Source organism: Drosophila gunungcola, unplaced genomic scaffold (genome assembly GCF_025200985.1).
Source record: "Drosophila gunungcola strain Sukarami unplaced genomic scaffold, Dgunungcola_SK_2 000001F, whole genome shotgun sequence".
In the NCBI taxonomy this organism is placed as follows: Eukaryota; Metazoa; Arthropoda; class Insecta; order Diptera; family Drosophilidae; genus Drosophila; species Drosophila gunungcola.
Window position 1 is genome coordinate 15665358 of NW_026453197.1, and position 21068 is coordinate 15686425.

At 40.2% G+C, this 21068-nt stretch overlaps 2 protein-coding genes across 2 annotated transcripts in view; one reads left to right on the top strand and one right to left on the bottom strand.

Annotated features, from left to right (window-relative positions):
* Nucleotides 1–21068, top strand: part of LOC128262150 (ras suppressor protein 1) — a 122686-nt gene that overhangs the window by 15119 nt on the left and 86499 nt on the right. The gene's annotated exons all lie outside the window — the stretch shown is intronic.
* On the bottom strand, nucleotides 10901–11551 carry LOC128262161 (protein nemuri). Its single transcript, XM_052996259.1, has one exon. It carries the CDS (start codon nucleotides 11472–11474, stop codon nucleotides 10959–10961), a length of 516 nt encoding a protein of 171 aa, XP_052852219.1. The 5' UTR covers nucleotides 11475–11551; the 3' UTR covers nucleotides 10901–10958.

Below are 21068 nucleotides of genomic sequence, written 5' to 3' on the forward strand. Positions count from 1 at the left end.
CCAAATTTAAAGTTATAAGGCAGTTCCGCCATGCCCTTAACATGCTAGAATATTTTTAAAGAGAACTTTAAAGAATTATACTTTAAAATAAATTTAAATATAAGTTTGATTTTGTCGCCAATCGATTTATTTTGCAAATGCGTTTTATGGTCTGCGTTTCCTTTAATCCTAGCACATTTAATTAATTTCCGATTAAATCGTTTATCCTATTAGAACATCCTTTTTACCTTTAATTTAATTGAATCTATTAATATATATTGATTTTAAAGCGCTTTTAAAGTAACACACATTTCTTAACCAAATTATTTGTATTTTAAATTCGGTTTTTCCAAGAAGCGCTTTTCAGTCGTCAAACGCATATAAACAATTTAATAGCTTATAAGTTATATCAACAATTTAACACATTCGCTTCAGTCTCGTGTCATTCACTTTTACCATTCCCATTTCGAGGTATAAAAATAAGCTGTCAACGACTGTCTAAGCAGCGCCACTCACTCTGAAGACCGCAAGCAGTGGGATAATAAACCAAATAAATATTATAACTTCATCAGGGCTCAGGAGTCCTCAACTCCCACAACATCCTCAAAGTGTTGAGGCGCAAAGATTGATGATAAGGAAAATGTTTGAGGAAAAGACCCCCGTCGAGATGGACAAAACAAGCCGTCTTTCCCGGGATTCGCAGCTCAAATACTTGCCCGAATTTCCCCGCCTATCTGCTCATCGACCGCCCTATCATCAAACTCATAATGTTGACATTTTTCCCACAGTTCAATGGGCATCGGAATACAAACGTGTCTGTTTTGGCTGGGCGTTATCTGTAGGTAGGTGGTGGAAAATATCTGAGGGGGGAGATGAGAAATGAGACCGTTTTTTTGTTTGATTGACTCGACTTGGCCTTTGTTTCAATGACTCGAAACATCTTGATGATAACTTGTCCAAGTACAGAAAACGTTGGAAAGGCGGCATGGACACAGGCTGAAAAGAAGACGTGCTTTTTGATTTCCTTTTATTTTTGTCATTTCTTGGTTCAGTGCGCGGCAAGTAGTTAAATATTTCCAATGACATTTTCTTGTCATTTACTTCCATACCTATATATCTATGAAATAATGTCATCAGATCATTAGGTAACGACACCCGCACATCTGGAGGAATAAAAGAAATTCTAAGAAAATTTCTGGGCTTCTGTGTTGATTTGTTTGCCGGGCAATTATTATCCTTATCGTTGACACAAATCGCCATTTAATTAGTTCAATGCCTTTGTGTCGTGTTTGTATTGCCCATTGATTTGTTGACACAGCCCAAGTTGGACGGCAGAAAAGGCCACTTGTCGATAATGCTCGAGTAGGTTAATAGGGATCATGGGTCTCCTCTGCGGCTGACAGCTGGCAAATATTTCCCCACTTAAATATCATAATTGGCTCGCTGGATTTCCATGACAACTGATGCGAAAATTAAGGTGATTAAATCAGTTCGGCTGAAATTGGTTCGGTAATGCAATTAAAGAAGCAACGTTCCTTTGCCTTTAAAACTGTATTAATTTCGCCATTTAAGTATTAAAGCTGTCCTTAATTAAATAAACGGTCAAAAAGGTGTGCTAATAGGTTAAAGATACGTTCAGAACGATTTAATCGGAAATTAATTGAATGTGCTCGGATTAAATGAAAACAAAGACCATCAAAAAACATTTGCAAATTAAATCAATTCAATGGCTAAACATATATTTAAATTTATATTAAAGGCGAATTCCATTAAACTTGTTTTCTCAAATATTCTAGCTTATTTAGGCCTTACAATAGCAAATTTCAATAAATTTCACTCTTTAGGTGCAACACATACGGCCAATAAATCATGGGCTTGGCCAGGACATAAATTACAATTAAAACTGAAATATAATTATGTTATCTGGGCCACTTTTCATTGAGGCAGCAGCACACCGAGGAGCTCTCAAAACATTTGCCACACAAATGTGTGTGCGACCTTTCGTGGGAGTATCTCACCTTTTAGCAACTATTAATTATGTCTCCGCTAGACGGACACAATAGCCAAAATGTCGCAAAAGTTTTGCTGTTCGAGCAGTTCGGCCCCAGGGCTCGTTGGCGGCTATAAATCTGCATAAGCCAAATCCCCAAATCTCTCCGCTCCGGTACATGTTTGTCGGAGCTTAATTAACATGAAAAGTGGCTGCAACTGGCCGCTTCTCTTGCGTATTTTCCTCATCGGAGGCATCTTAAAGACAAGCATACCAGATGCACTTGTGTAAGGCGATTAATGTCGGCGCCAATGCGATTAGATTCGAGCGTCGACTTTTAGCACTTAAAGTGCATTTGCCATAAACTTGCCCACTTTTCAGCTCTACATCGCAGTGGCGTAAGCATAATAGAACCAGGTGGGGGAATTTCAATTCTTCTTCATTCTATTTTACTCTTTGACGTTAATAAGCAAACATTGTTCCGAGTCTTAAAATACAAATTTTAATGCTATACTTTGGAATGCAAGATATTTAATATGAATTTTAATTTGCGATATAAAAAAGTACAACCTCTATGCTTACAGTTTTAAAGATAATACAATTGCTTAATTTACACATATTGTAAAAATATACTTGTAATATACCCTCTACTGCCAAATACTTATTTCAAAAAGAGAAAATGACAGCCTTGAAAAGTTTAAACGTCATATATAGTTTTTTTTTTTTAATAATTTTTGGTAGCTTTAAAATAACGTTTTCTTGTTCTTCATTCTATTTTTTCTGAGTAGAGTAAAAGGGTTTATTGTTTTCTATGAAAAGTATGAAACAGGTATACCTGCTTTTTCCATCTTAGTTCAATTAAACAGTACTGAAAACCCTTTCTCTGCGTGCGCCACTGTAAGGTCCGATCCTTTTGCCGCCTGGTCAGTTGGCTTAGTTGTCGGTATCTGCTGGATGTGTCGCAGTATTTTATAGTTAAACTTTCGCCCGGCCACGCCCTCCTTCCGGACCCTCTGACATTCCCATGCATCGTTCATTTTGTTTTCCCTGCAATTTTCTTCATTGTTCTACACAATTAACAGCCATTGCCGTTTGGCCCATCGCACCGCGTTGTCCTTTGGTAGGTAACCCTTGCGTCCCTCACTTGCTCCCAGCTCCTTACTATGTACTTTGGCCTGTTTGTTTGTTTGTGGGTCCTCCGTTTGCTGGCTTGTTTGCCTTGTTAGTTGCCGGTGGGCGTGGCTCATTGTACGAGTAATATGCGTTTTAGGTAATAGCCTCTCGTCTTCCGTTGCTGCTATAATCCTCCGCAAAGTCCCTTGGCCAACCGTATACTCCCCCGAATCCTTTGACTGTGACTTGCATAATGAGTAACATGTTTGTCGAAGGCCACTGCGGTTTGGCCAAAAACGAAACACCGTTTATGGTCAACAATTGAAAATGTTTAAAGTTGTGTCGAGGCTTTGAAACAATTGCCGAAATATACAGAAAGGCAACTTTCTTCTGTGATTCATAATCGAATCGTTTAAGGTAGCCGTTTAGATGATTCGCTTTTTATTTAAACATTTTGAGAGTCTCATAAATTAACCAGTTCTAGCGGTGTCAAACCACTTTGTTAATGTAAAACCACTTCGAACAGACTTACAACCTGTTCTAAATTTCTTTTTGTCTTTTTTTTTTGTGTAATGGCACAATTGGTTTGGTGTAATTTCCTCTGTCTTTCTTTTTTGAGACACGTCATGTCACATAGTGCTATTGGTGCTCTTTCTGAGCGATTGGCCTCACTTAAGCTATCCAACCGAAAGAAATGGAATGGAATGGAAAAAGTCTGCAGCCGGACAGAAGACTATCGGGGCCATCAGCAGCAGTTGCAATTCTGGGGGAGCAGCAACAAATGATTTAGAAAATGATTTATGGCACACTCATCTAATTACCAGGGCCCGCAGAGTGGCCAGGATCTAGGACCCCCAGGAACAGGAGCAAAAAGCCAGGGCCAAACTCCTGATGACAATTGTGTCCCATTTGTAGCCCATGTTGCTGCTGTGGGTGTGGCGTGGTGGCATGAGTGTGTTTGTCAGCAACATCATTGGCGACATTAATGACGTACGCCATCAGTCGAAGGGATGGGAATTTCCGGGGGCATTACGTACGTTTCAGTTTCAGTTACAGTTCCAGTTCCAGTTACAGTTGGCAAGCCTTTTTCCGCGGCTGCATATCGCATCAATCGTCATCAGTTGCGAATGTTGCGGCTGTAAAATGGGTTTCGTATTAGTATCGCATCAATTATAATTTCCAGCTGACATGCGAATAGCTCCCGGATTTGTTGCAATTTTTCCCCCTTTTCCGCCCTCTGTTTTGCCACTTTGATTGCCAGTGTGATTGACGTTGTATGGCCTGTTGTAGCTGCCATTGTGGTGTGTTTGTTATCCCGGACAACCGACATCGTAGCTCTAAATTCGAATTTAATTTACGTTGCCGCTGGCACGTGAATAAAAAGCCAGACATTAGATGGAATTGTTTTTCTTTATTGATTTACCATTATGCGTTTGGGCCTGTTTTTAACTGATCGGGAGGGGTGTGAGTGTGTGTGTGTGTGTGTGTGAGTGGCCAGTGTCCGGGGATATGTTTTTGGCTAATGATTGTTTGGGCCCCAAAGCCATGTGATTATATGGGATATTTGACTGCCTAACGCTGATTATCCACTAGCTGCCATTGTTCAATAGACAGGCGAAAAATAAGAATTAACTCTGTGCATCTGGTATGCAACAAACTACCCCAAAAAAATAAATTAAAGTTTAGTTTTAATAAGTGTTGCTTGAAAATAAATTACAGACAGTGGTAAAGTATAATTACTAATTCAGTATTAAATAATATATCTCCTACACTTTAAGTTTCATTTCTAAAAACTCTTGTAATATTTATTAATTTTATTATTTAACCACATAAGTTTTATTTAGATGCTTTTGTGGTATTAATTTAATACTCATTTTATTTCATACCTAATAATGTAAATTAATGTATCAATAGATTTCAATATGAATTCTTTTTTGGGTGTACCGAGAACATGTCAAAGTCATCAGTAATTCTAGTTTGTAATCTGTTTTATTACTTATTTGAAAATTTGAATAATTTAATTTATTGTTACTCAGTTTTATAATTAATTATTTGCTTAGAATTATTAAAGCTTTGCTGTAACAACCATTTTTATGACAAATGAATTCCCCTTGAGTCTTAAATCGATGCTTTAATATTCCGAGCAATCACCTGTCCAACCCAAAACCGAGACAGGAACAAATCAAAAACTAATTCCAGCTCACCAGTCAGGAGAAACATCCTTGAACAAACCGAGAACAGGATTTCAAAGCTTTTCATTGCCGACGGCAACCTTCCTTTCCCTTGGCATCTGTCAGAAAAATAAACAAAACTGCAAATTTTATCGTCGTGAACGTTTATGCACAAATTGCTTCCAGGTTTTAGCGCTGTCGTGTCTGTCGCCTTATCGAATTTCAGGACAAGGACGCCATGCCGCAGACTCCGACAAGGACTCCGGCGGATCCGACAATACGGCAGAATCGGAATCTGTAGATTCGTTGGATTCGGCGGGGTAAAGTTTTCCTGCTCAAGGCGTAAAATGAAATCGACAGTAATTTGTGTGTGTTATCTGTCTCCCTCTGACGCAACGCTACATCTGTTGGAATAACAATTGTGACAACTTTTGCTACTCCACGCGTACGACTTCGAGTATGTAGGGAAAAGTTTAGCAACAGCAGGAGCAGAAGCAGCAGCAACCAACAGGAAATTACTTTAATTCGAAAAGTTGACTTTATCAAACTATGATATCTAAACGACGACTGGTATTAATGTGGGCGACAAATATTGTATACTCCCTGACTTGGGTTCAATAAGCCGCGTCTTCATCATATTGTCATATTGCTGGGAAAAGGGGAAAAAGGGCGCGGGATTGGATGAAATGAAGAAGCCCCAGCAGCCCTTAAGTCACTTTGATGGCGCATAAGTAAGTGCCAATGAATAATTCATGTGCTATTTATACAAAATCGAAATGATAATCGTTCGCTTTAGCATTTAAATCAGTTCATTCTGCTGGCGTTTTTGGGGGGTTGAGATTTTCCCTCTCTCCACCATTTGTGACTTCAGGCCACCCGGAGTTTGTGTTAAAAACAAATTTACATCAGATGGAGTGGGAAAAGCCAGCTTTGGGTTAATTTGGAGTTGCTGGGACTTAATAATTGCGGAGTCAAAAATTGCCATTATTCTTTTGTTATATTTTAATCAGATTTTGCTATGCAATAAAAGATTTAAAATTAAATTATTATATCATTAATTGATAATTTATTTAGTACAAGTTTTTTGAGAATTAAATACTTGCAATAAATAAAAACTAAACATTCCTTAATTGATAAACGTTGCATAGTTGCATATTTAAAATTAAAAATAGATGTACAGAAAATCACTAGGGTTTTCATAGCTAGTTTCGATTTAACTTTTTAACTTTATTGCTCTTGATTTAAAAGTGTGTGTTACTTCGATGGCTCTTTCACAGCTTATCCGGCGAAATAAAGTCGCTTTTCTCAGCAGTTTGAGCGTTCTTTTTATTTACTCCTTTAAGTGGATTTTCTTATCGCCTTAATAAAGTGATAGCCATCTATAATTATGACACCAGCTGCGGTGCTTTTCATTTCCTCGCCACTTATGTGCTTTCGCTGCCACTTGCCACTTGCTTCTCGAAAACCCGCTTGCCATGCCAATTGACATTTATGGCTTGTGCAAGCATGCAAATCCGACGATAACACGCCTCACCACACGCCAATGTGTGGGCGGAATGGGTTAAATGGGTGTGGCACAAGAGGCCTAGAACGAGAGGCTAAAAAACGAAAAAATGGTGGGGGTGGCACTTAAGCGGCGGGACGTGAAAGCCTCAAGCCGCCTATCTGTATTTATTCATAACTGCAATTGCAATGCCCTTTCTGTGCCCCCACGCATTGGCAGCATTGCAAGCTGTCGGGCATGAATTTCTCTGTTAAATTGTCTTGTTGAAAGAAATCGCACACACTTAGTGCCCGGGCAGAGGGATAAACCCGATTTGCATGTCAGTGCCACTGTCAACTGGCGGAGGTGAAATGGCTGAGGAAATGGAATGCATTTTTCGCTGGCAGTTGATAAACGACGTGCACTCAGTTCTTAGAGCTGCTGAGAGCTGGATTTTTCCTATTTTTCTGTATATATATATGGGTACTACTATATGTGTGGAAACAGCAAACTGGTGGATGACACTCCCCGTATGATTTCAATTCGCGATGAGTGGTGAGCGCTGCGAGTGAGTGATGATTGTCAGACAAAAACACACACTCCCACCATTCGCTGGGCTTATCGCCTACTTGTTGCCGGGCCTTGCATAATTTATGATATTTGCCGTAATTGCTCTATTTTATGTCTTCACCCAAGCAGGGTTTAAGGGCCCAAACCCCCACACTCCGCCTCTGCGTCCTCTTATCAAGGCATTGGATAGAACTAAGGCTCGCCTAAGACAGGAACTTCGCCACTTAAGCCTTTTAAAATTTATGTCAAATGCATTTGTAAAATACGGCAAACTTACGAGTGGCAACACCGATTTCTGTGCCATTTAAACTGAGGCAGTGCACAGTGATTTCAAAGCCAACAGTCTTTGAACTAAAGTGTTCCATAGTTAATTTAATATTTCTTATTATATTTAAAATATTTTATTATACTTTAAAATATTTCAAACTATTTTATTTTGGCTTACGTGTTTTTTTTAAATATATACCCAATCAGAAACTTTTAAGAAATATGTAACAATTTTTAAAATGAGGTCTATTTGTTATTTGGGTTGGTATATTTTAATGATTTTGTTTGCATATTTGTGTTTTGCCTTATTAAAATTTCTACAAAGAAAATAGTGCGATTTTTAGGCGCCCTAAAATTGAAACTTTGATGGTGATATAAACCCATTTGAAATTTACTTTTATGTCTCACTGTGCAGCCACGTCGATTGTGAAGGAAGAGGGCAAATACAAATGTGGGAACAACGAAAAAATCGTGGCGCATTTTCGTGCAGTTGGTCGTGGGAAATATTCGTGCTGGGAAAATGTAATTTCAGCGCACGTTGGCGGTCTCCAGTTTTGCTCGTTTTCTTGTAGTTCGCTTTGGCTTGGTTTGGTTTGGGTTGGGTTCGGTTGGGTTTTGCTCCTCGACCACATATGCATATAAGTTGCAAATGCTACAAAATGGCGACAGCGGTCCCATGCTCCGAGTAACTCCCTTCAATATGTGTTGTCTTTATCAAGTTCGCCATCGCCGCCGCCATTTCTTTTGGAGGGGACTCTGGGATTTGCTTGGCTTTTATGGAAAATACATTTAGGACGTTTCTGGCTGGTAAGCACTTGGTGGCGGCGACGGAGGATCGAGCGCCTTAACTCAGGTCTGTTTTTCATCTTTTATCTTATGCAAATAATGCCAGGTGCATGCAAAAAGTACCTGACGCCATTCGAATGGCAGTTAGGGCAGGTGTGTGCACTACTATTTACACTCGAGATAGTGTGCTCCGAAATTTGGTCACGAAGTGCTGAAAATATTTGCGGGCATCAAACAAAGTGGGCACACGAAGGTGCCACCATCAAATGGGCCAAAGGCAAGGCTCATTTTAAATTCCCAATTTTTTGTATCGAGAGGCGGAGGAAACATTTCACATGCATATGCCGCAAATCAATACGCACTTCGTTGCAAATATGTTGTGTGTGTGTGTGTGTGTGTCCATTTTCATACACATCTGTATATATGTTGTGCAAATAAAATGGCGCCAACAAGCACGCACCATATTGTATTTATGTAAATTTATTTCCGTTACATTTCCGCCGCTCAATTGAAAATCGGCAAGTGATTTTCCATTTTTCCACCCCTCCAGTTGCTGTTGTTATTGTTGTTGCTTGCCAAAGTAACAGTGGGCTTAAAAAAAAGTATTAAATAAAAGGAAGAGAAACTGCAAATATGAGTTTTCATGGGCCTCGAGGTCGGCCTTTGTGGCAAGTCAATCTGAATAACAGATTTTTGTTTTCATCCTGTTCAGCGGATTTGTATTAAGTCCCATTCAGGGAAGGCAATCGAGCTGGCAACCATTGTGGAATATTCAATTTATTGAATAATATTCTCAGTTCTTTTTTTATTTTAACATAGCATATTTGGCTTAAGCCAAAGTTTCAAGCTGTTTATTTATGAAATGTCAATATTATGTTGTTTATTGCCATCCGAAAGACATAAATTTTGAATAAGATTTAATAAATATTAATTTTTAAAGCACTCAGGGCTTATCCAACAATTAAGTCAGCAACTTTGAGAGTGAATTTTCATACAATTCCTTTAAATAAATGTTCATGAACCAAATGCAGATTATAAATAAGACCAGTTCTTAGATAAATAATGATAATTATGCTTTCACTTGAACTTTGCCCTGTTCGTTTGAAAGTTTAATTTAATTTCGTTTTAAACAGCTTTCTTTGCTCTTGAGACGAGAGGGCGGAACAACTATGTAAACTAGAGCAGCCAATTTAATTTCCCGTCGGCTTATTGTCCTATCTAAATTGTTTGGCTCTTTTGGCTTTTGTTGCTGCTAAAAGCCAAACAATGGCCGTCTATTGTTGGCGCTGGCTTAACAGACACTGACAAAGGCCAAACTTTTTGTCTACATCTCGGTCGGTGTCGCTTAGTGAATTCCAATGAATATATGGACACATGTTGCAGCTGCAGAGGAAATTACGTAACTTCCCACTGCACAAATCGCATGGTGCCTGGCTTGGCTTAATTAAACATCATCGTATAGCTCATTATCCGTGTTCCCTGGATTCCAGATGGATGGATGGCTGGATGGATGACAATAGAAAATTCCCATCAAAATGTGCAGCATGACAGTGCCTGGATGATGCTCCGCATTCACATGAGTTTAATTTCCTGCAGGCCACAAACTATTTGTGGCTTAATGCGACTCGTTTGCCATTTATGCAGTGCCTACACTTGGACAAACTTCTGTCGTGATGGACTGGCGGCGGAGTTCCAGCTGGAGTTTGCCCCGACGAATGTGGTCGCGGGTGTGGCACGGCGGCTCATGTTGCACCAAATGTTGTCTAATAATCCCAGATTGGGCCCGAAAACTTGGCGGCGGCCGCAAAACTTTCGCCCCGACTGCAGTCGACAAAGCCAAGGAAGTTTGGCAGAGTGTAGTGAGTTGTGCTGTGGGCCAAGTCCGAGGATGTGGCAACAGCAGCATTGGCACATTCATCATTTTCGGGCCCTGTAGCCAGGACCAAGGATCTCGGCCGGCAGGCGACAGCAGCTGTTGCAGCAGCGCCGCGGCAACTTCTTGTCACATGTCACGTCGCTGCAGGGAAGGCACAGGACGAAAAGGACGAGAGGACGATAGGACATCGCAAAGAATGCGACACAGGCCCAAAACTCTCCTCCTCTTTGCATTTTTTTTCAGAGTCTGTTAAAAGTTTTCTGCCTCTGATGGGTGTCTTTAAGCAGGATTTGGGTTTAATAGAGTTGCGGGTCTCACAAAGTGGCGCTTTAATTGATTCATTTTCAGACAGCTTAATACAGATGATTTAACAACAACGCCTTAACTTAAAAAAAGTGCATCAAAAGATAAATATAGATATCAAAAACCTATTATCGGAGCTATGGGTACTAAAAAATACTTATAAGACATCATGATCTTTCTAAATTGATGCAATGTCATTCTATATTCTGATAAAAAAAACCGTGTAATACCTTAAGTTGAATACTGGCGATTGCTATAAAAGAATTGGGACTTTCCTAATTTTAAATTGATAAAAATGAAATAAATAAAATAAATAAAAAGCGACCTCAGGATTGGTTAATGTGGTAAAATATTGCATTTATTTGAGTGTATTGAGTCGTTAAATCGGGCTGTTAAGTTGGTTTCTTGGGTAAGGAGTCCTTAGGCCTTGTTGCCTTTGCCGGAACGCCTCTTGACGGAGGTGCGGCGACGGGCACCGGCACGACCGCGACGTCCACCGCGCCTGCGGCCACCGCGGCGTCCGCCACGGCGACCAGAGCGGCGGCCACCGCGACGTCCTCCACGGCGACCACCGCGGCGTCCGCCACGACGACGACCGGCGCGAACGATGCGGCGGGCACGGGCGTCGTCCTTGTTGGGCTTCACAATGGTGTCCTTGTCGTCCTTGCTGGCCGTGTCCTTGTTGTCCTGCTTGTTATCGCTTGCCACGGCATCATCCTCGCTGCGACCCTCCAGCTCGCTCTTCTCCTGCTCCTGCTCCAGCTTCTGCTCCTGGGCGGCCAGATCGGTGTCCTCCTTGCTGTCCGAGGTCTTCTCGACCAGCTCGGAGCCACGACGAGAGCTCAGGACACGGCTGCGCTGGGCTGCCGCCTCACTGGAGGCCACCAGGCAGCAGAAAGCCGCCAGGGCAAAGATCAGGGTATATTTAGCTGTCATATTATAAGACTCAGACTCGGATCGAACTGTTGCTTGTGGAAGGCCGGAAGTGGTTGTGATGCTTTCTAGGTGTCACCTCCGGTTTTTTATACTCTGATACCCTGATCCGCTGGAACTAACGCATCTGTTCAAATGTTTTTCCACTGCAAGATGTTGCAATACACACATAAAGTACACCTTTCTCCGCCCCCTCCAATACCCAGCTGTGTTTGCCCCCCCATCATATCAATATCGATACTGTGGGGCTATTAATTTGATCTTTTGTTTACCCTTTCGCCTCTCAACTGCTGCGCACATTTTCCGGCTCCTCTGCTCACGCTTCATTTCCTTACAAATTGCTTGCCCTTCGGCTGGTTTACTCCACTGCATTGCTCCTTCCGCAAATAATTGGTTTCCAGCTCCTTGTGCCAGACGGGAAATATCATTTAAAAAGAATAAACGTAAATAATCGAATTGTGCACAAAAGCGTTTTAGCTGCGCTTTCGTTTGATTTAGTCGAGCAATGTTCGTGGCCCCTTTGGCTGGCTGGGTAATTCAGCAGGATTCCGTCGCTGGTGCTTCCGGAATCTGCACTGCAAAAAATGTAGCTTTCTTCTATATTGGTAATGCAATTGGGTTTCACTTACCATATTTTGAGAGGTGTGGATATGGCAGCTTAGTAAGAGAAATTTGTAATTTGAATTTTTTTTTTTTTTAATTAAATGAATGTTGAGTCAACCCAAAGATTCATAAATATTAATCTTAGAAAATGTCCTGCAAAAGTATTGTATACAAATTTAATTTACATTTCAGCAGCTATGTGCCTTAACTTATAATAGTTATAATAATGCATTCTTTATTTTTTTTAATCCTTCCTTAAATATTCAATTTGTCACAGTGGACCCGACATAAGTGCAATCCGCGACTATTAAAAAGTGCAGAGCAAACAGCTTGAAGCGATTTAGTTGCGCGCTTAAATGAATTACAAATTTGCGCTGAGCCCGGAGCTCAGTTGTTGTTGCGCGGGAGGAACAGGATCGCAGGAAGCTCAGACCCTGCGATTCCGCTCAGCTTATATATATATTTATCTTCAGATGTATATCTTTTGGGCAACTTGCCAGCAATCAAACATATTTATTGCGCTTAAACGCTTTGCCAATATTTTCTGCTTCGGCAGCTGTTGGCGGAACCGGAAAAAGATGGGCGCCGTGAAGGTGGAGCACGTGCCGCCGGAAATCACGTGGCCGACATTTGTTGAAATGATTTACAATTGTTGATTTTTTGGCCTAACCAGCAGTTGCCGAACCGAAGCGAAAAAATGTCTCACGAACTTTAATTTGATTAAAGTCAGATTCAAGGGACGATTTAAAGCTAACTCTAGAATATATTAAAGGTATTATTCTTCTTAAATATTGATAATAACATTTTGTACAATGCAGAACATTTTCAAAGTGAATAAAGTAGGAGAATTAAAAGAAGTAAATGCCAAATCGGTCCAGCCAGAATTATTCAATTTAAAATTACCTCAAACCCAATTTTTTCAAAGAACAAATTAATGTGAATTAATAAATTAAAATAAATTAATGTGAATTTAATCACTTTTAAAGTTTTTTCAAAGTTACAACTGATTTGATGATTGAAACGTAATATAGAGCTTTTAAGCTAGCACCGGTCTCAGATCGCAGATCCCCGCATGGCAGACTGAAGCCAGTCCAAGACAGGGGAATCACTTGCTCGGGGCCACATCCTGACAGCTACGCTGAGACAGAACTCTTTCGGCCTTTGCGCATTTGCCTAAGTTATTTGACTTTCTCCGGGCACCTCACAAAGGCCCCTGAGCAGCAAAAGGGCAAATATAGGGGAGTTGGGGGTGGCGGCGACATTTGCTTGCCCTTTTTGCTGGTGCCTTGTTGCCAAAACATTGGATTCTGGTTTGTGCTATTGTCAAGCCCATCGCTTCCCACTCCAGGATTATTTTGGGAGCAGAATCAGGACCTGCTCCTGCTTCTGCCGTGTGCAGCTGGGGGCCTGAGAGCGTGTCAGAGTTTGCATTAGAGCCTGACATGCCTGCAGGGACAATGGCAAGAACACTACGGAAAAATAATTAAAATTAAATAAAAACGATTATAGAATGGTTATAATTTACCATCAAGAAAATAAAATCATGTTTAAATACTTTTAGAAAATTGTTAATTAAATCTTACCATATCTTAAGGTTAACATATATCTAAGACATAGCCCATCTCTATACACACATTAAATGAATAGAAATGGTAAGCTGTAAGTTGTTTTATTAATATTAAAAAAAAATTTAAATATATCGTGTTAAGGTATTTATTTCTTACCCCTTGTTTATATGGGATCTAAAGATTTTGATGGCACATTTTGGCGAGTGCAGGGCAGACAAGTATGTAAAGGCCATTGATGTGTGCTGGCTGTTGTCTCGACTTGATTGAGTTTTATGCACAGTTTACTCCCCCGCAGCCGTTCCGCTCCTTTCCGTTCCGTACCGTTCTGTTCTGTTCTGTTGCTGAGTGTCGCTTAATAGCCAGCGGGCTAAGCACACGTGCTGTACATCCTTAATTTGGCTGACGAGCTGGGGCTGCTGAGGCTGCCTCACATTTTTAGCCAGTTTTAAAGCAAATAAGCGGCGTGTCCGTGTGTGTGTGCAACTTAAACTTGCTTAACTGGAGTGGAGGTGAAGTGGAACTCTGCAGCGGCAGCACACTTATGCGTACTTGGGCGGCATCATGGCTCATTGTTGTCTGCTTGCTCTCTGTTCGGCATTCACCTTTATTTGCTCTGCGATTTATTTATTCAAAAGCACAACAATTTGGCAAATCTCTTTTTTCTATACATTCATACTTGAATGCATATATTGGTGTGTTTATTTATTTATCTGGCTTTTAGCTAAACTTCGAGTCTGGTCTTTTGTGCCAAGTTCCATTTCAATGGGCTCAGCTCAGCTCGAGTCGTTCGTTCTATCGGGCCATTCATGCTCCGTCTGGCATAATTTCCTTGGTCTTTCACTTCTGACTTGCCAGCTTTTCCTTCTCGGGTGGGCGAGTGCAAGTCATTGCTTCCATTTGACGTCATTATAATTCGGTCGCCAAACATACTTCATGAGGTGGTATATGGTATATGGGAAGATAATACCTAAGTATTTGTGATGCTGCCACTGCTGGAGGAGTAATTCAAAATGTGATTGAAAACATGGGCAGGAAAGGTGGCCGAAAAATAAGTGCACATTTTATTCAGCCGAAAGAAGCATTTCCTGTCGCCATATATAATCGATATTTTTCTCTGTCAGCCCAGGGCCACTTTCCACTTTTTCTTTCGTCGCTAAGCCGGAGCAACACTTTCAAGTCGACTTCAATTACACAACCTTGACAGCCCAGCCTTCTGCCACCTGCCCCCTGCCCCTCCCCATCTCAGCTGGAAAAGCGAATAAGTGCTTTTCTGTTTGCCATCGTCTTTTGTGCAAATTCCCGACGCTTATGCAAAAGAAGACGTTGCCCATTATGCAAGGTAATCGAAGCGCAAAGACCGTGTTCCTGGGCTCAGAATCCGCTTCAATTCCCGTCCGCTGTCATCCAATTGGATGGACCTTGCCAGAACACCCACAAACTGTGCTGGCCATTTAATGCATCGAGAAATAAAGAGCTAACCGAATTAGCTACATGATACCTACCCAAAATACGGCTCTAACTGACTGGCCCCTCAAATTAGGCCACAAAAATTATGATTATGATGTGTTCATTGTTTTTATGCGGCGCGCTTTTCCGCTTCCGGCAATTTCCCAAAGACACCACATATACATGCGTACGTTTCACTGCAGACACACGTGTAACATGTACTTGGCAAGTGCTTACAAATCGTCTTGGCTTTTGCCCTGAATGCCCTGTATTTTCGGAAATATCAAGTGAAGGATTTCCTTCCTACTAGCCCATACAGAAAATAACCAAAAGAAACTAAGGTCTTTGTTAAATTTCGCAATATATATATATACTTTACTAGCTATAACTTCATCCTAGCTATTTATGTGTACTTTTATGCTATCTTCTCAATTTAAATCAATATTTAACATTGCATTTTGAAAATACTAAATAATCGAGGAAAGAAGCTTCATGTTTGGCCAGTTTAATATATAAAACAAAATATTTTAAATTGTATTATATATATTTTAAACTGTATAATGTGTTTTTTTTTTCAAATTATGTTATCTATTTACCATCAACTTTTCACCTTTTAGTGTACAAGAAACTCGTATACAAATTTGGAAAAATAATAATAAGAAAGTATTTAAATATTAAATTTTAAAAATATTAATTTTGGCAAAAGCTAGGTTAAAGCTTTGCAAATATTATAAACCATTTGTGTAAATAATTTTCAAAAGGGTATTTAGTAGTCGTTTTAAGCCGTCCATACACAAGATGTTTTTGTCTTTTGGCACACGAGTTTTGTTTACATTTCGTACTGCTAATCACATGCAAATCCTTTTAAGTCGCAATGACTTTGTGACTTGAGCGCATAATAAGCTCATTTGTAATGGAAATAAGTACACACATAGGCATCTGAGTTTGTGTGTGTGTGGGGGTGTGTGGCTTTGAGCGGGTGTGAGTCTGTTTATGTTTGAAATAGCTGCAGGTTATTTGGCAGAAAACCTTTTTTTGCGACTCTGTTGTTGGCATTCACGGGAAGGATGGGTGTGTGAGTGTGTGGAGTTTCTGGCTTTTATTTATGCCCTCTTATGTACGGTTTGCATATGTGAGTGTGTGAAAATGAGTGTGCTGCCCTAACCCACACACACGCTGAATGAGGTATAAAAATATGAATCTAATGTTCATTTTATACGCGTAATTTACGCTGCGAGGCATTTTAAGTGAGGTGCGCGAGCTTCATTTGCACTCGCACTCCGTCGGAAACTGATGAAACTCTGGCGAAAGGACTCCGTTGGCTGTGTGTGAATAATGTTTCTGGCGGGCTTCCATTCCCATTGCATATGCTTTAATTTAAATGATTCCCTGACTTTAAGAGTCCATGCCTGCAGGTCAAATCACATAAAATGTGGCCTATTAAATTATAAAATAATATCCATAAAAAATATGTTTTTATTTTACTGACAATTAGAAATGGTAATTGTATTTAATATTTCTTATTGCCTTTTTGTTGTTGTGTTCAAATTAAATAAGCGCCCATAGCTATACGACATGTATTTTGAAATATATGATTTATTTTTGCAGAGTCACCCGCATATGTTTGGCCCCGCCAATTTGGGCCGCTCTTGAAATGCCAGCTAATTTATTAGCAATGCCCGAAGGCAGCACCTTTAAAATATTGTAATAAATGTCACACACGCCATGGCTGCCAGCCCAGAAAGTTATGGCCACGCATTTGTCACACGCGTTTCGCTGCGGCTAAAAATTGCGAAAAAAGTGGCAGTGCAATCCGAAGAGAAGGAACTCAAATAAATACGATAAATAAAAATATTTTTAATTAAAATTCCAACTGAAGGAAGCTTACAGTTGAGCATGTACAAGAAGTGTAATTCTGAGAAATAATTTCTACCTAATTCGCCAAAACAAATAAACTTTCAGCGTAAAATTAGTAAAAAAGATTATGACAAAAAAAATATAACAAAATTGGTTTAGCAAAATTATCAGTCCTTGAAAGACTTAACAAAAATCTTAAATAAATGAAATGTAATTGATATTGATATTTTATTTTACCTTTCCACCGTGAATATTTTTCTCACAATTCTACAGAAACTAATAAACAGGTTTATTCGCCTATTTAAAAAAAAAACCCTTGAACACATTTCCATCAATTTCTTCTTCGGAACATGAACGAATCAAAATTTCGTTCAAATGGCAAATTAAAATGGAATGCGCGAGCGAACCAAGCTGCCAATTATAAACATGTGAAATTTATGGTTCAAATTTATTTGTTTTCCTTTCCCGGTTTTTGTTTTGTGCGAATTTAAATGAGCAGTCATTTCTCCAGCACGTTTTGTTCCATTGGCTGAGTTTCTGGGTGGGTGGCTTAAACGAAGGGAAACAGGAAAAATTGCTGCTGTTTTTCTCCGATTGTTGCAGCAGCTGTTGCACTCCGTTCGCTGATTATATAGTTTTCGCTCCGATCTCGGACCGTTGTCATAAAAGTCAATGCCATTTCCACATGCCTTGACCCTTTTTATTTCCGTCAGCCAACAAGTTTCGCCTGATCCCTTCACACATATGTGCCGGGGCATATACAACTTAATCGCAGCATTTTCATAAAATTTTATTGAATTTAAAAACGAAGCCCAAGCTACTTGGGCAAATATCATTTATTTTATTGTTCAATTCCGGCGTAACGTATTTCTCTGCAACATGTCCTTTCTTACAGGATGTGGCAGTGGCTGTGTGTGTGTGTGTGTGTGTATAAGTCCTGCTTTGATTTCCCGGCCGTCTGCTTGCGAATGGCAGCTGGGCCATAAGAACTAAGGCCCTTTTCGCCCCCGACTCGGACTTGGTGTCCGTTTGGCCGTATCCTTCTCTGTTTGTGGCACTTTGGGCCATTCGTAATGAATGTTTATTGCACCGGACATGTACATGTTTTTGCTCTCTGTGCACCCGGCCAACTCCTATCTCCTTATTGGCTGCTTTTGTGTTTTTCTAGTCGTTTCTGGTCAACAAGACTGCGTAATTGCTTTTGGTTTGCTTCACCATGTACCGGACTTGTTGTCTTACCAAGTCTCAAATTGGGAGTACGTCTTGAGGAGCCGGCGGAAGACCAACAATTTGTGCGACAACATCTCGGCAGATCAGCGGAGCGATTATGTTGCCTCCATCAAAATAAGTACATGTTTACCTTGGACCAGCATATTGCTTTAGATTGTCAATTGCCTGTAAGTTTGGAGAAGATAAACAGATAGATAGTATTTACTTGTTAAATTTAAAGTTAAAGACTTTTACAATTTAATGTTTATCGTTGAAAGAGACATTAAACGAAAAATACTATACCCAAACTAAAAAGTGATATATATTTAAGTAATAAATACCTAAGAGATGAGGCAATATATTGTCTTGATTAATTTTGTATTTTCGTGTAATTATAAGGCAAAGTTTAACCTTTGATTAGTAATTCCTAAAATGGTAGGATATTTTGACAATATTTTTACTTCTATAAAAATCAAACCATAAAGACATAATGTTTATTTTAAGCACTTTACTGTGCCATTGCTTACAACGATTCCTGTACTTTTAAAGTTTAAACAGATTTATGTCGACAGACAGCAAACCTAAGCAAGTGCTCAACAACTATCGAGAAAAGCAAACAACATGTGTAACATTTTAATAATCATAAAGGCAAACAGGAAGAGCCAAAGTGCCAACAAAGACGCCCACAACACAATCTGGTTAAATAAGAATAAACGCTACCACATATTAAAAAGCCAGGCCAACTTGAGGTTCGTCGATAAAGACGAACGTCAAGAAGGAATCCTTGGCAAGAAGTAAGTCATTGTTATGCATGACGCCAACTGCCAACTGCGAAAGCCAAAGAAAAGTCGAGGGTTCTGATTTCCATAAACAGCAAGAGCAACAACAAGTGCCCACCGAGTCTGGCAAGAGGAGAAATATTAAAGATTCTGGAAACCATAATCTTATTGACGTGATAGGATTACACTTTGCTAAGTGAATTAATAAAGTATGCTGGCTGGCTAAAGGCAAGATGGAGGTGGAGGTGTGGCCAACTACTTAGGGCGACCCACTCAATATGATATGCACACAATATTATGGTCGAAAAACGGTCGAACGGGGCAGCAGCATAATAAGTGCGGCTATGGAACGTGGCCTGATTCCTGACAAGGGATGAGAATGAGGATGAGCGAGGAAACTTTTGTAGCTTTCAACTTTCAGTTGCCAAGTTGCCCACTCAACGTTATCAACATAATTTATCACGACGGCGACACCAGCCTTCCAACGTCCAATAAGGTAACACTTTTGTTCGCCTCCTCAAAGTTTTTCCCGCCTGCAAAAGTTTTTCGAGAACAACATATTCATTACATAATCATTATGGCCGAGAGAATTTCCTTTCTGTCAACGATTTTATTAGCAGCCACCGTTCAAACTCAATCGCAAAATAATTATGTAGTCCAAGCAATGATTAATCATTGTTCGATTTGCCTGCCGAAACTCTCGATTGGAATGGCCCTTTTGCGCAGCAAAAAAACAGCGAAAATAAATTGGCATTTATTGTGATGACTTGCTGTGTCGTTTTGCGGGGGACAAGCCGCAATTTTGACGACTATACATCAAAATGTCCAACAGTTGGCGAGCCCCATGCTGATTGGGCCCCAGGGAGCACTTAATTCGGACGGATTTGATTTTTTCGGTGGTTTTATTTTGGCATGGCAAAATTAAGTTTGATTTGGGATGAATGTATTTTAATGGAGTAGGCTATTCAGGCTTAGAAGTCCATTAAATGGATTTTGGCATTGGCTTTGCGAATATTTGATATTTGATGTCGTCAAGCGGTGAGTTAATATATATATATATAATATAATTATTTAAAAAAAAACATTCATACACGTTTTTTGGCGCTTCGTTTAAAAAACATTTCAGTAAGGCTTGGGCTTTGAAAACTTTAAACAAGATAACCACTTAATTTTTATTTCCAACTACTTATTGAGAAGTAACTTTTGTTGTAAGCCAAAAAAGTTTTCCGATTAATTCGGAACGCAGACTGCAGTGACCTTGACAAAAAGGGCTAGGATTTAATGTCGCAGACATTCCAGTGTGCTCCGTTCGCTTATAATTCGAAAAGTTTTGGGGCCAGTCAACTGGGTAGTGTCTTGGCCAAGTTCCCCGAGTAGCTGGCCATTAAAAAGTTGTGTACTCTCATTTCAATTGCTGGTGCCAACGAAGTTGCTAAGCAAATTATAAACTATGTGCCAATTTGAACTTGGCTGTGCGGTACAAGCGACACAAAGTGTTGCAAGTGTTGCATGCAAAGTCCAATGAAAGATTCTGGCCAGAAAGTTGGTCATTTCAATTGTCATTATTTACGTTTGCAGTTGCCAATAAATGCAAATTGCCTGCCAATTAGATGGCTGGTAAAATAAGGGGGTTTGTGGGCCATGATGAGGCTTATTAATTGACATGGAAGGGGTAAATATTTCCTGGCTTAAAGTCTATTGACTTTTTGGTCAAAACCAAAAATAGCCGCAGAGATTGCACAAATAATTCGTTACTCATTTATTGTGTTTTGTTGTCGCCAGCTCGTAATTAATGCAAATTAGATATGGACCGGCGACGAAATGAGTTTTTCATCAAGTCTAACAACTTAATTAGCTCATAAAAATGACGCCCCCAAGCTGTTAGCCCACCCTCGGCCCCGAAAATTCCGCCGTGTTTCTGCGTGTTGCGGCCACTTAAGCGCGGCACAGATTGCCAATGCCGGGGAACCCCCAATCCCCCATTCCCCCTTCCCTTTCCACTCCCCAGACTCGGTTCCGTTTCCGGAAATGCCGCTCGGGTCGTAGGTCACGGCGTAGGCGCAAAGCTAATTAGTATTAAGTGCTCTTGCGGCACTTGAGGCCATTCCCTAGCCCGGCATTCCGGCTCCAAATGT

Coding starts and splice junctions, on each gene's coding strand:
- LOC128262161 (XM_052996259.1), bottom strand. CDS start 11,474: ATGACAGCTAAATATACCCTGATCTTTGCCCTGGCGGCTTTCTGCTGC.